This window comes from Alternaria novae-zelandiae (assembly GCF_023758075.1).
Source record: "Alternaria novae-zelandiae strain BMP 2774 chromosome Unknown scaffold_4, whole genome shotgun sequence".
In the NCBI taxonomy this organism is placed as follows: Eukaryota; Fungi; Ascomycota; class Dothideomycetes; order Pleosporales; family Pleosporaceae; genus Alternaria; species Alternaria novae-zelandiae.
Window position 1 is genome coordinate 1,118,013 of NW_026056964.1, and position 12,648 is coordinate 1,130,660.

The 12,648-nt window shown below is 54.1% G+C and overlaps 4 protein-coding genes across 4 annotated transcripts; 1 reads left to right on the forward strand and 3 right to left on the reverse strand.

Moving 5' to 3' along the window:
* Positions 1 to 16: 16 nt before the first annotated feature.
* Positions 17 to 1,996, reverse strand: J4E88_002879 (uncharacterized protein; the record flags this gene model as incomplete). Its single annotated transcript, XM_049396537.1, has 2 exons — positions 17 to 1,541; positions 1,590 to 1,996. The coding sequence occupies 2 exons, from the start codon at positions 1,994 to 1,996 to the stop codon at positions 17 to 19; spliced, it is 1,932 nt and encodes a 643-aa protein (XP_049257885.1).
* Positions 1,997 to 3,110: 1,114 nt separating this feature from the next.
* Positions 3,111 to 3,695, reverse strand: J4E88_002880 (uncharacterized protein; the record flags this gene model as incomplete). The annotated part of the gene is made up of 1 exon (XM_049396538.1): positions 3,111 to 3,695. The coding sequence occupies one exon, from the start codon at positions 3,693 to 3,695 to the stop codon at positions 3,111 to 3,113; it is 585 nt and encodes a 194-aa protein (XP_049257886.1).
* A 3,901-nt stretch (positions 3,696 to 7,596) lies between these two features.
* J4E88_002881 (uncharacterized protein) lies at positions 7,597 to 8,418 on the forward strand (the record flags this gene model as incomplete). Its single annotated transcript, XM_049396539.1, has 1 exon — positions 7,597 to 8,418. The coding sequence occupies one exon, from the start codon at positions 7,597 to 7,599 to the stop codon at positions 8,416 to 8,418; it is 822 nt and encodes a 273-aa protein (XP_049257887.1).
* A 3,233-nt stretch (positions 8,419 to 11,651) lies between these two features.
* On the reverse strand, positions 11,652 to 12,455 carry J4E88_002882 (uncharacterized protein; the record flags this gene model as incomplete). Its single annotated transcript, XM_049396540.1, has 2 exons — positions 11,652 to 12,279; positions 12,346 to 12,455. The coding sequence occupies 2 exons, from the start codon at positions 12,453 to 12,455 to the stop codon at positions 11,652 to 11,654; spliced, it is 738 nt and encodes a 245-aa protein (XP_049257888.1).
* Between the last annotated feature and the right edge of the window lie 193 nt (positions 12,456 to 12,648).

The window sequence follows — 12,648 nt, forward strand, 5'->3', positions numbered from 1 at the left end:
TTCCCCATAGGTCAATTTATATACGACTTCTAGCAAGCGCATCGGCCGCCTCGTCCTTGGCATACGTAACATCCACGCCCTTCATTCCATCCTCCTCTCTCCAATCATTCAGGATCTTAATAAACGCCGGACTTCCATACCCAAACGTCGCATTCCTCTTCTCCCTCTCACTATCTTTGCCTTCGTTGTTGTAGTACCCGGGCGTGCACTCCTTGAGGAAGTCACCCCGGATCGCCGTCCCATCAACAATCGTTTTCGTCCATGCCTCCTCCGCATCTTGCATCGGCTCCACAGTCCTGATGCCCCGCTTCTTGCACTCCGAGATGATGTACGCATAATGAATCGCCTGCTCGTTAGTGACGTGCATGAAGTTCGGCGTAAGAGCCGCTTGCACGATCTGGACGAAGAGGCAGTTGGGAAAGTTGCGCGTTCCCCATGCATGCAGTGTCTGTGCACCATCAGCCCACTTCTCGGTTATGGTCTGATTGTCGCGGCCGTAGATCTCGATGCCGGTTTTGTGCGACCATTCGTTTGCGAGCTCGAAACCAGTGGCGTAGATGAGGCAGTCGAGTTCGTATTCTTGGCCGTTGGCTACGACGCCGGTGGGGGTGAGGTGGTCAACACCTTTGCCTTTCGTATCGACGAGCGTGACGTTAGGACGGTTGAACGTCGGTAGATACTCATCGTGGAAGCAGGGGCGCTTGCAGAATTGGTTGTACCATGGTTTCAGAGCGTCGGCTGTTTCTTTGTCTTTCACAATCTCGTCGGTTCGATCGCGGATAGCGTTCATCTTCTTGAAGTCTGCGATTTGTCGCTTAGCTGCAGCTTCGACGGGGTTGTTTGGGTCGATGCCGGCGGTGATTAGAGACCGGATGATGTCTGTCCATCGATCGGATACCATGTCTTCTTTCTCGTAGCCGCCGTTGACGATGTTGTCAAAGTTGTCCATGCGCTTCTTCTGCCATCCTTTCTGGAGCGATTGTGCCCATGCCTCGTCCGTCGGGCGATTGCCACGAACGTCGATCGAAGAGGGCGTACGTTGGAAGACGTAGAGCTGCTTTGCCCACTCACCCAGATGAGGCACAATCTGAACGGCTGTCGCGCCTGTACCGATGATACCCACACGCTTGTCTTTGAGTTTGAGCAGGTTCCCCGATGCGTCGCCGCCCGTGTAGGCATAGTCCCAGCGCGAGGAGTGGAATGAATGGCCTTTGAAGTCTTCAATGCCTTTCAAGCCGGGAAACTTGGGTCGATGAAGAGGACCAGCGGCGGGGATCACGAATCGTGACTTGATCTTGTCGCCGCGCGCTGTGTGCGTAGTCCATTTTCCTTCTTCTTCGTTCCATCGCATCTCTTTACTTTCGGTCTGGAAGAGAGCTCGCGAGTAAAGGTCGTATGTTTCGCCAATCATACGTGAGTGTCTGAGAAGCTCTTTGGCACGAGCATACTTCTCCGTAGGCATGTATCCGACTTCTTCTAGCAGGGGCATGTAGATGTAGGATTCGATGTCGCATTGCGCCCCGGGATACCTATTCCAATACCTCCCTCGCTGTTAGTAAATGAATCGCATGCTGTTCAACAAAACATACCATGTTCCACCAAAGTCCCCAGCCTTCTCGATGATCCTAAAGTCTGTGATGCCAGCCTCAATCAACCGCACGGCGCAGACCTGAGCACCGTAACCACCACCGATGATTACCACCTCCGTCTCTTCTTCAATAGGCTCGCGCTGAAACCCCGGCTCGACCCAAGGATCGTCCAAGTAGTGTGATAAGCTGCCATCGAGGAGTATATATTGCTCTACACCTTCGTCTCGTGCTAAACGTCGATCACGCTCTTGAAGGTATTTTGCTTGGAGCGCTGTCGGGTCAAAAGGCAGCTCGTCTTTGTTTGCTATCTCTCCGGTCTTGATATCGACAGTAGACTTGGGAGCCTCTGCCTCGGTAAGAGGTACCTCATCTATCGGAGCTGCTGCGATCGGACCTTTCGTCGTCATTTTGCGTTTAGGTGGAGGAAACTCGATGCTGTCACTTTAGTCCAGGTTTTGGGTTTGCTTAAGGAGCCCAGTACATCAACAATCGTATGGTAGACGTCGAAAGAAATACAGGTCGATGTAGCCGCGGCAACCCCTCTCGCAACAGCTTCCCCACTCCACCATCGCTTCAGTAGGCTCGCAACGAGACTGATTATCTGCCCGCGGATGCAAGTTGCCCCGTCTGCTGATACTACTAATCATATACATGTCGAGCGAATGCAGCCACCAGCCATGTTGAGCGTTACTGCTAGCCCGAATGGTAAGGGGCGTTTTAGAGGACAAAGGTTCGGGGTAGATTTGTTCGTTCGGTGCAGATGTGGGGTAACTGGAGACTGATCTGCGGTCGTCGACTAAGCTCAGTCGAGTCGTAACAGGCATCAGGTACCGCAGTATCGGGTAATGTTTCGAAGTTCGATGACAAGACCGAGTTGAAGAGTATCTGGTGAAGCGCATCGGTATTCGTCTTCCTCTGCGCCCCTGACGCGCGGCTCTGTCACCCGGTTGGCGCGTACAGGAGATCTAGACTCGAACCATCTACTCCTCCCCAAAGCTAACACTGTATCGTGCGTTTCTCTGCATCCATACTCACTCGATGAAACATCACCATAATGGGGGCTGAGATGAAGTTGGGCACGAAAATGCATGACGTGGTCTTCGCGCTAACGGACTCGCTTATCCCCATGGCCATGCCCTGGCAGCAGCCCCGGAGCGCACCACCTGGCACAACTCGGCCAAAATCAAATGTGCAACTCGTATCGTGCGACGCGTCCCCGCCACGAATGCGACAGGCACAGCCCTGGTATCAGTAAGCGCCCGTTACCACGACGAACGATACAGAGCCGACGTCAAGATATACCGCCATCGCAATCATCACGATAAACAATACACAGAGCAAATGTGTCAACCAAGACTTCGTAGAAGCGTAACGTGTTTCATTGAATCATCCAAAGTCGTAACCAAATCGTAACCCAAGGTATATCCCATATCCCATCCCTAGTTTATGTATAAAGAACGTAAGAAGTAATCATAAAAAGAGCTGGAGAAGTAATCGTAAAGTGCGCGGCACCAGGGCTATCTAAGCCTCGCCGTTGATCTGCATGCGTCCAGCAACGCTTCTCTTGATCTGTTCCTCGCCAGAGCAGACCTTCATGTACAGGTCGGGGCTGGTGCCCAGGGTCTTGGGGCACATGAAGACGGGCTCGGCGATCTTAAGCTTCTGCAGAGGCTGGTCGACGTAGTAGATCTGCGAAGGGCAGTATGTTCCAGCTTCGCAGTCGATCTTGCCGCAGCTATCGTCGCTGGCATCCATGGCGAGGCCCTCGTCGTGGCCAGGGCAGTTGGACGCAGACTCGCCATTGGCGCAGTCGACGAAAGAGATGTCGTACCAGAGCTGACCCGCGGCGATGGAGTACTCGAATTGCGTGTGGTGGCCAGCGAGGAGGTTCTCGGTCTTGCTGACCTTCATGGAAGTGCTGGTACCAATGTAGGGCTCGCTGTGGGTGGTACGCGAAGGGATGCGGACCGCTGTGGGCACACCGTGTCCGGTAGAGATCGACCAGACCCAGATATCGTAGCTGCAGCGGTTGGCGATGATGGCGTTGCCAGCAAGGGCAAGACTAGCCTGGAGTGCCGCGATGGCGAAGGTGAATTTGGAAAGCATGTTGTTGATTGAGAGGGTCTGTAACGGTGTTGTTTGAAGATGTTCTTTGTTGGCGACACAAGGGAGTGTGGCGAAGTTTCTTTATAGAGACTGTGTGTTGTTGATGGAGTGATGAATGAGTGGAGGTCCAGACCGTCAATTGAACAAGAGAGGGAAGTTTGGAAAGAATGTGATAAAGCTGTCGAAGCTTGACTGTGATGTGACAAGGAGTGTGTGTAGATCAAGAACAAAAGAGGGTGAACGTCGACTTTAAACACATGGGAATTCAAAGTGGGCCCACGGCGTAGTCCAGCTCTTTATCATACCTACATCCGTTACCGAACAAGTATGAGCCGCCAAGGCCCAACAGGCCTGCCAGGCACACCAATCATACACTGATACATTCAGGGCAGAACAAAGCGTCTCCGAGTCATCCGGCGGTAACTGCAGATTTTTCGTCCCGCAGAGGTGTTTTCAGCGCTGTCTGTGGAGACGGGGGTATGGGTTCTGGTTGGTCGGATTGCCTAATTGGGCGGCGCATACCTCAGCGCCCTGAATATGATGTAAGGAACTGTCTAGGCTCGGATGGAACACAGTTTCGGTCGTTGCTTTTTCTTTAGCCGATCCTGAAAGATAGGTGCCTTGGTCTACACTTCCAAGGCTTTGTTGCTGCGAATAGCTACTCCACTCCAAGGTACGCCCTTCGCGAGGGTCAATCAGAATGTAGCGTGGCTATACTCACACGAATAACAGCCATCAGTGGCGCTTTTTGTTATCTAGCATACTCACAGAGACGCAGTCATCTAGATGAATGCGGGTGGAGCTTGGAATAGTCTATGGGAATGCAAGGCACGGCGGATGCGCACCAATCGGTGAACGGCTAATAAGCAGACAGCGACGTGGTGAAGCCGAAAGCTAGTAGTGAAGTCGCATAGGCTAGAACGTCTTAGTGTAGGATCATGGAGTAAGATGACGATTGATCGATCGAGCACCCAATCCACCCGCATGGAAGAAGAAGCAGACTGCGTGAAGACTCAGGCTGGGAATATGTGAACGCGTGTATGTGAAGCGGCATACGACGCTCAACATGAGAACGCCCAGTGTTTCGCGCTCGACATGGCGGCGTGCCAGGTTCAATTTCATTCGTCACCCGAGCAAGGTGTGAAGGCCTCCGTGGACGTTCTTTATGATTGCCGCCAAGCCGCCATCTGGATCAGGCATCGCCTACGTTTTTGAGTTCGGGAGGCAAGAAGTGATCTCCCGTCTTCCCATGACTTCATCCTGTTTAGGTGACATGTCACTTTGCTTCTGCCTTATCTGACCGTAGTGCTTTTGGATTTGCTCGCTAAATCCTGATGTTTGTGCCAGCTGGGTGGAAAAGTACAGCAAGCTGCATGAGCTGTCAGATGACGTCGTGACCGCCATCCAGGGAGAGACACCGGACCGCCGACGTGTCTGCTGGAAGACTAACCGGCCGAGACAGTTGGCAGGCAGAGGTTTTCGTGGCTCACACGTGTTTCGTTCGCGCTACTGCAGGATTTTCGCGGTTGAGGCAGTTCTCCGCCGGTGCTACGGGCTGCATGTGAAAATCGGCGCGATGGTACCTGACGGTTAGTCCGGCACACCGGGATGAAGGATCTTCTTCAACAGCCGGGTTGACAGGAGCCACGACGACGTCCCGGTGACCTAGAGCAGCGAGTTCTGCTGACGTCCAGGTCGTCAGCACGCTCGCGCCACGTCGGCCAGCTATCTAATCGATAGCAGATAGGAAGATTGCCGACCTCCACGTTTCAGGCACGAAGGAGTTCGACGATCAACAGCGCATGCGTCAGCATCGTGCATACGCGCGAGAGAACACCTTGCAGGGCTGGCCCTATCAGGCGCGGCGACGGAGGGCGCGTTGCGACTGGGCTAAAAAGTGTGTGGATGAAGAGTTCGACTAGCATGCAGTCGAAAGCCGAAAAGAAACCACGTACCGTACTCGGAGTACAGCCGACAGCGGGGCGACAGCCACCCACATGCACCTCAAAACTTGATGACGGGCCGGGTATACCAAACGCCGTTGATGCTGTGGGTCTGCGGCAGTATTCAACGAAGACAAACCTGAGCCGCCTCCGCGAAATTGCACGGTGGCCACGCAAGACGGCTGCTTGCCGCCAGCACACGGCGACACATCATGACAAACGGCGAGCGCGTCCAGACCAAAATCGACGTTTCACTTAATCGCGAGGCCTGAGGCACGGCAGGCCTTCGGTGCTTCATCTTGAGTGAGATGAGGTTGAAAGAAACAATCTGGTGCCGCAACGGGTCGAAGATTAAACAGTGCTGGGTCACCTTGCTACAACCCCTCATTATCACTACCATTAATTTTACGACATCCTAGCTGTGTCGCGTGCTTGGGTCGAGAGATGACGTTGAATTTTGATCTCGGCTGCTGGCTGATTACCTGGTGGGCGGCTCGGGCACAGTCCTTGGAGGGTCGCTGACCATGCGGTGTACCGGATCCACGTCAAGAGACGAGATCTCGTCGCTGCCCAGGTGTACCAGTGCGCTAACACGTGGCGACCGTCCACGCGGAAGATCGATGGCAGATGGTGACACTGAAGGTGGAGCCAAGTCGAGTGTCATGAAGCGCCACTGACTCTGGCAGTTATCGTCACATCCACACGATCGCCTGCAACGGCGGAAGGATGTTGCGACAACGGGCGGCAGTCAGGCTTCCCCTCTACTTCTACCTTGTTGGGCGGCGCGATAGAAACGGGATCTCCAAATATCCCACGATTCGCTGTTTCACGATGACCTCTCCCGTCCGAGTAGAAATCCTTCGGCGGCTCCACTCTGCGAACGGCCTTCTAGAGTCTCGACTCTTCCCTCGGACAGCGATGGACGTCGCACGGACGCGTGAATCGCTCGCCATGTGCGATACGAGCGAAAGGGCCAGCAGATGCTGTGGCACAAGAGCTGAAACTAAGGCGGACTGTAGTTGTGCAACTATTCGGACTACCTTTCACAAGAGGTTTCTCACAGAGCCGGGTCAGACCAAGCTGTACCCTGGGCTAAGAAAAACATCTGAAACCGTACCTGGTCCGAACGATTATAACAGCCAATGGGACAGCGGCGCACTTCGAGATATCTTTACGTTTTGCCGCTCTCGACTTAGCTCTCCGCTTAATTTTCCGAAGTGGGCGTTTGATGAGCTGTCCCTTGCGCAAGCCCAATGATCGTCTGTGTTTACCCCTGACGCTTGTCACATCTGGACCGTACCAACGAAATCCGAGTCGAAGCGCCAGAGTGCACGACAATCAACGACGGATAGACAAACAAAGCTTTATTGATTGCCGCGCACAATCGCAGTGAAGCACAAAGGGTTTGGAAGGGATATAACTACCGAGACATTCATTACATGCGATCCGACAGCAACCAATGCGAATACGTAGGGCTGCAGACTCCAAAACCTGGCCTACGGTGACTGTCACTGAGCAAGAGACGAAATGAAAGGATGCAAGCGGTCTACCAAGGGCTTGGTTGGGACGAGGATTGCGCTTGAGAGCCTCTAGCTCCAGGCACAGGTAAATCTGCGGAGGACGGGGCCGTGGGCGGAAATGTGATGGCGCTCGCGTTTAATTTCCTGGCCCATGTCAGCTGCACAACGCCCGTTTCCTGCTTAGCGTCAAGTTGTATAAATGTAGTTTATCCCCTCTGCCTTCCTCTACTACCCCAGGTCTGCGACTTCCAGGTTCGACATCCAGTCATTCACTCTCTACACAGTCAATCTTTGACACCACGTTCTCTACCGCCCTTCGGCACAAACACGCTCACTTCGCATCTGTAACCAAAAAACAATTCGACCGTCGAACCTTACCTGTCAACTCAAGTCCAGCTCCTATCCTTTACTAAATCAACCAACACGAAATCAATCAACATGCGCTACTCGACCGCCTTCTCCGCCGCCATTCTGGCTGGCTCTGCGCTCGCCGCTCCCTCCTACGGTGGTTACGGCAGCCAGCACAAGCACGTCAAGAACGTCCACGTCGTCGTTGAGACTGTCGTAAAGACTGTCTACGTCACCGAGGGCTACGAGATCCCCAAGCCTACCAGCTCTTCCGTCAGCGCTGCGTACGAGGCCCCGGCCAAGAACACCATGCCCGCCTACGCTCCCGTCAAGCCCACCAGCACTGCCGTCTACGCTCCTCCCCCTCCCCCTGCGCCCACCAGCGAGGCGCCCAAGCCCACCACCACCATGGTCTACCAGCCCGCTCCCCAGAAGCCCACCACCTACGACGCTCCTCCTCCCCCTGCTCCCACCAGCGAGGCTCCCAAGCCAACCACCACCCCCGCTGCTCCCGCTCCCGCTCCTTCCAGCGGTGGATACATGGGCATTGTCGAGGAGGCGCGTGCCAAGCTCGGCATGAAGTCTCTCGAGTGCGACTCCAAGCTCGAGTCCAACGCCATGAACGTCGTTGTTGAGGGCAACGGTGTCATGAAGCACAAGCTTAACCCCGGCACTTACGGCCAGGTTCTTGCCCCCGGCAAGCCCGACATGGAGTCCTTCGACCACGTCTTCTACGGTGGATGGCTCTGCGAGATCCCCAGCCTGCCCGGTCTTGAGGATGTCTGCGGCAGCGCGTCCAAGGGCTGGAACTACGAGGGTCAGACCGGCCACGCTGAGATCCTCACCTCCGACCAGTACACCAAGATTGGTTGTGCTAACCACGAGGGTATCTGGTGCTGCGACCTTGCATAAGCAAGTCACAACACACGTCATGAGGGTGTATGGGGGTTACAATTCTTCTACTGTAGATGACAGGGCGGCTTGGAGATCAAACTCGCGACGCGTGCTTTCGCGCTGGTTGGAAACATATTCTTTTCTTCTGTATCTTACGGTACCAAACCTCTTTATTTTCCCTGCTCATTTTTTAGGGGAGCGCCTCTTTACTCTGTTGCCAAATTACAGATCCACGAATTCATGACCCGAAGCCCTTGCCTTTCTGTTTTGCCCATGTGACAACGCTGAACGAACATTTGCCTATCACTCCCACCCTGCGACGATCACTCTTAACACGACTACTAACAATATAATCCGCCAGCGATCTTCGCTTCTTTGACACGCCTCGTACCTGAACACGAGCTGAGCGAGCGCACGGCAGCCAAAGAAAGAAGGTGACAGACGCGAGCCAGCACGAACCCGGGCGGCTGCGGAGATGACCCCGTAAGCACTCAGGGCTCAGGCACACTTCGTGTTCTGTGCCTGCCAAGGGGGCGTGGCGCGTTCTTGGGCGGCTTTGCCAGACTGCCGCGCCGCTTCGTCACTCAACCACAGAAGGCAGTGTGTGCCCCCAAATCCCAATAGCTGCCCCCAGCCCCCTTGTAACAAAGAACGTTCAACTAAGTATCGAGTGGCTCGCGCCATGGCATCTGGCGCTCAGGAGCTGTGGCGATAGAGTTTGCCTGTCGCTTCAAAGTGTGGTTTGTCAGGAGACTGGCGTCGCCCGAAAACCAGGTCGCGCATTTTACAAACCATTGAAACCAAAACGAAGAAACAATCATGTTCAACACCATGCGTCGCACGAGCAACGCTGCAATGCTACAACGCTGACGGACTTGCGACATGGGGCCTTTTGCGCGCGCGCAGGCCGGGTGTCGGCTTCCCCCCAGCTTGGCTTCGCCTGGCCCAACACTGGCCCGCTGCCCATCGGTAAACTGGGTCGCCCACTCGGTACAGGGATCAAAAACTGTCGTCACTTGCACATCGTTATTTCGTGAATCGGGGTGGGGATACTGATACCGTTGGCTTCGGCGATGTAGTCGGTGATTTGGCATGGCGATCGCGCGTGGTCTAGAGGTGGCTGGACTTTTGCTTGACAATTGAGGCGCGCCGGTGGTTCATTGCGCGGGGTGCCTCGACTGCGCCCGTTGGTTGTTTCCTCGAGAAGGGCTTCCCGACCATGGCGGTGCATGGGGGTACGTAAGTTGGGTGACGAGCGACGACTGCGCAATCGAAGACGGGCTGTAACAAGTATTCAGCCCGATATCGTTCCCGTGTGGTGTTGAGATTGCGTAAGTCGCTGTGAGTCTGCCGTTTCCAGGCAAAACTTGAGGACCTTGAGAAGACCCGAAGAATATGGAATGCGACAATTGTATCGCATCGACGTAGCTTTTGGTGATTTATTCATCGCATTGCCAACGAGAAGATAGTGAATGTGAACAGTTCCTTACGCAAAGGTCCTACTACCGCCGCCTCCTCCAGCCGAAAATGAACTCAGCATCGCGCAAACGCACGCAGGCTATTTCTCTATATGTTCGTAGCGCGACGGGCAATGTCCCCACGAGTTCCTAGGAAATTGCCCTCGGCGTGTGGGCGGTTCTTGGGGATGAGAAAGAAGCTCGAACCCGCCCGGCATGTCGCGCGTGCATGTCGTTCCCACGTACAAATACAGTTTGCCGAAAGCAAGCTCGATCAGCTCTATAGTCACACAAATTGGTGTAGGAGATCACGACGAGAGACGCTTGCTTTGCGACGTGTACGACCTATCAGATTCATTGCGTGCCACTATGCTCAGATTGTATCGGGACGAAGTCTGCGTCGCGCTCCGTGGATTATTATCTCTTCTTGGCGACGGTGATTGTGGGTTCTGCACGCAAACATCGCCTAGATGGTGAAGCACAGAAGAAGCTCGTTCATGTTCGTTCAATCGTTGCCTTGTGATGCGCTGAAGGACTGGGTGAGTAAGGGTGTGTGGTTGTAGGATATCCTCGGTTGTATTGCTTTCCGCTTTCATCGTCGTCTGCTCCATATGTGCTCATGCTGTTACTTAGCTTTACTTAGCCCAAGGCGTGATAATTCGGTATAAGAATGATGCCAGCATTCGCCGGGGGTGAAGTAAGTTGCCGGAGCTGAACGCGCTTGCCGGAGTTGAATCAGCCCGCCGTGGTTGAATCGGCCTGCCGTGGTTGAATCAGTCTGCCGGAGTTGAATCAGTCTGCCGTGGTTGAATCGACCTGCCGTGGTTGAATGCACTTGCCGATGCTGTATGAGTTTGCCGGTGTTAAAAGCACTTCCTAATACTGGGTACGGTCGTCGGTGCTGAATGCACTTGCCGCGGTTGAATCAGTTCTGTCGGGATTGATTACACCTGCCGGTGCTGGAACAATTTGCCGGGCCTGAATGAGGGGTCATCAAAGTGCCGGTATGAGAAGAAAGTGCCGATGCGGAAAGAAAGTGACGGTATGGTAAAGATGCCGGGCGTGAAGACGTTTGCCGGTGCTGAATACCTCTGCCGGTAGTAATGGAATTGCCGTTGAATAGACATTGTCGGGCGTGAATAGACATTGTCGGGCGTGAAGAATGCCGGTGTACAAAGATCTTGCCGGGCGTGGAAGACGATATTATGCGTATAGGTTTGCCGTGCGTGAATCTTTCCCCGAACTCAAATATGCCGGCATCGTAGAGGGTTGGCAGTGAATATACGGTACTGGATCATTTGTTGGAGGTGAATAAGATGTCAGCCAGAGAGATATTCCTGTTCAGATGACTTCCGATTCAGATACATACTGGCATGCACCTCTGCCGATGCTCACCATCCCGAGTAGAGCACCAGCAAATCATGCTTCCTTACGCCACAGTCCCCAAGTTCTTCCTAGAACCAAACGGGCGATCATGGTTCTATGACGTTTGGTCGACATGTTGCCGACAACGCCGACGCACATGTTGAGCTCCACCACACCTTTCATCAAAAGTGGAAAGGCTGCCCCGCTCGATCACTCCTGGAATGACTTGCGCATATGCAGACAACCATAAGCCATACATCTTCCCACATACCATGACCATACAGTAGACCAAACAGTGTTCGTTCATCATTACCAAACAAAAAACCTCCCTTGTACCAACGCCTCTTTTCGCCCAAACTACCACCATGAACGCCATGCTTAGTTCACGAACCTGATACTCAGAACGCTAACGTAAGAGGTATAAATCGCTCAATAACGCCCCACCGACACCTCCCCCACAAAACTCGGAAGCAGCTCGCCATCTTCTGGCGGGGTATCTGGTGCTAGTCCTGCTTGTGTACTCGCTCGTCGTCCCATCAGACTGCCAGCAACGCTGACACTTCCACTCCTTCCGCCGTCGAACCTCATCCTCTTGCTTCCTCTATCCATGCCTTCGAGCTCCTCTCTCAAGTTTCCTACTTCTTCTTCCTTCTCTTTCCATAGTGTCAGCACTGCTTGCCTCTCCTCGTGTAGTCTCGTCTCCTCGGCTTCTTTCTCTTTCTTGATGACGTCCAGTACGGCGTCTCTGCCGGCCTTTGCTGCAGCCTCGTCTTGCATGCTTGTGCCCGTCGAGCAGCCTATAGCCCCGAGTATGTCGCCCGCTGCTGACAGGATAGGTACACCACCGCCCAGCGTAGTGAAGCGTCCCATGATTGTGTTGCCAATGCCCGAGGTTGCGCTGCCTGGCCAGGGTGTTTCTTGGTATGCGGAGGTCGGGATGCGATTGCCAGCGGCAGTGAAGGCCATGTCCATGGCGGTGTTGATGGACGTTATTTTCGCCGAGTCCATGCGCGTGAAGGCTAAAAGGTGTGTGTGCGCGTCAACTACGGCGATGCTCCTGTTGTTGTTAGCATGGTTGGTCCCATCCTGCTGCATTCAATGCGTCTGGGAGGGGAACTCTTACATCGGAACACCGACTTCGATCGCATGCTGCTCCGCGGCTTGTAGAGCGACTCGTGCTCCACTTTGCGTCAATGTGGGTACGGCAGCGGTTGCTGATGCTGTTGGTGACATGTTGAAGTACGTATGTCGCAGTAACATGGAGAGTAGAGAGAAAGAGTACAGAGACAGGTAGTGATACAGGCGACGGAATTAGCCGCGGTCGCGTGCCCACGGTTTAGCACAATCCTGATGCTCGGGTATGCGGAAGACTACAGCGGATCCGACGTTCTTTTAGGCAGGCGGCTCTTCGAAAGATGGGGACAAG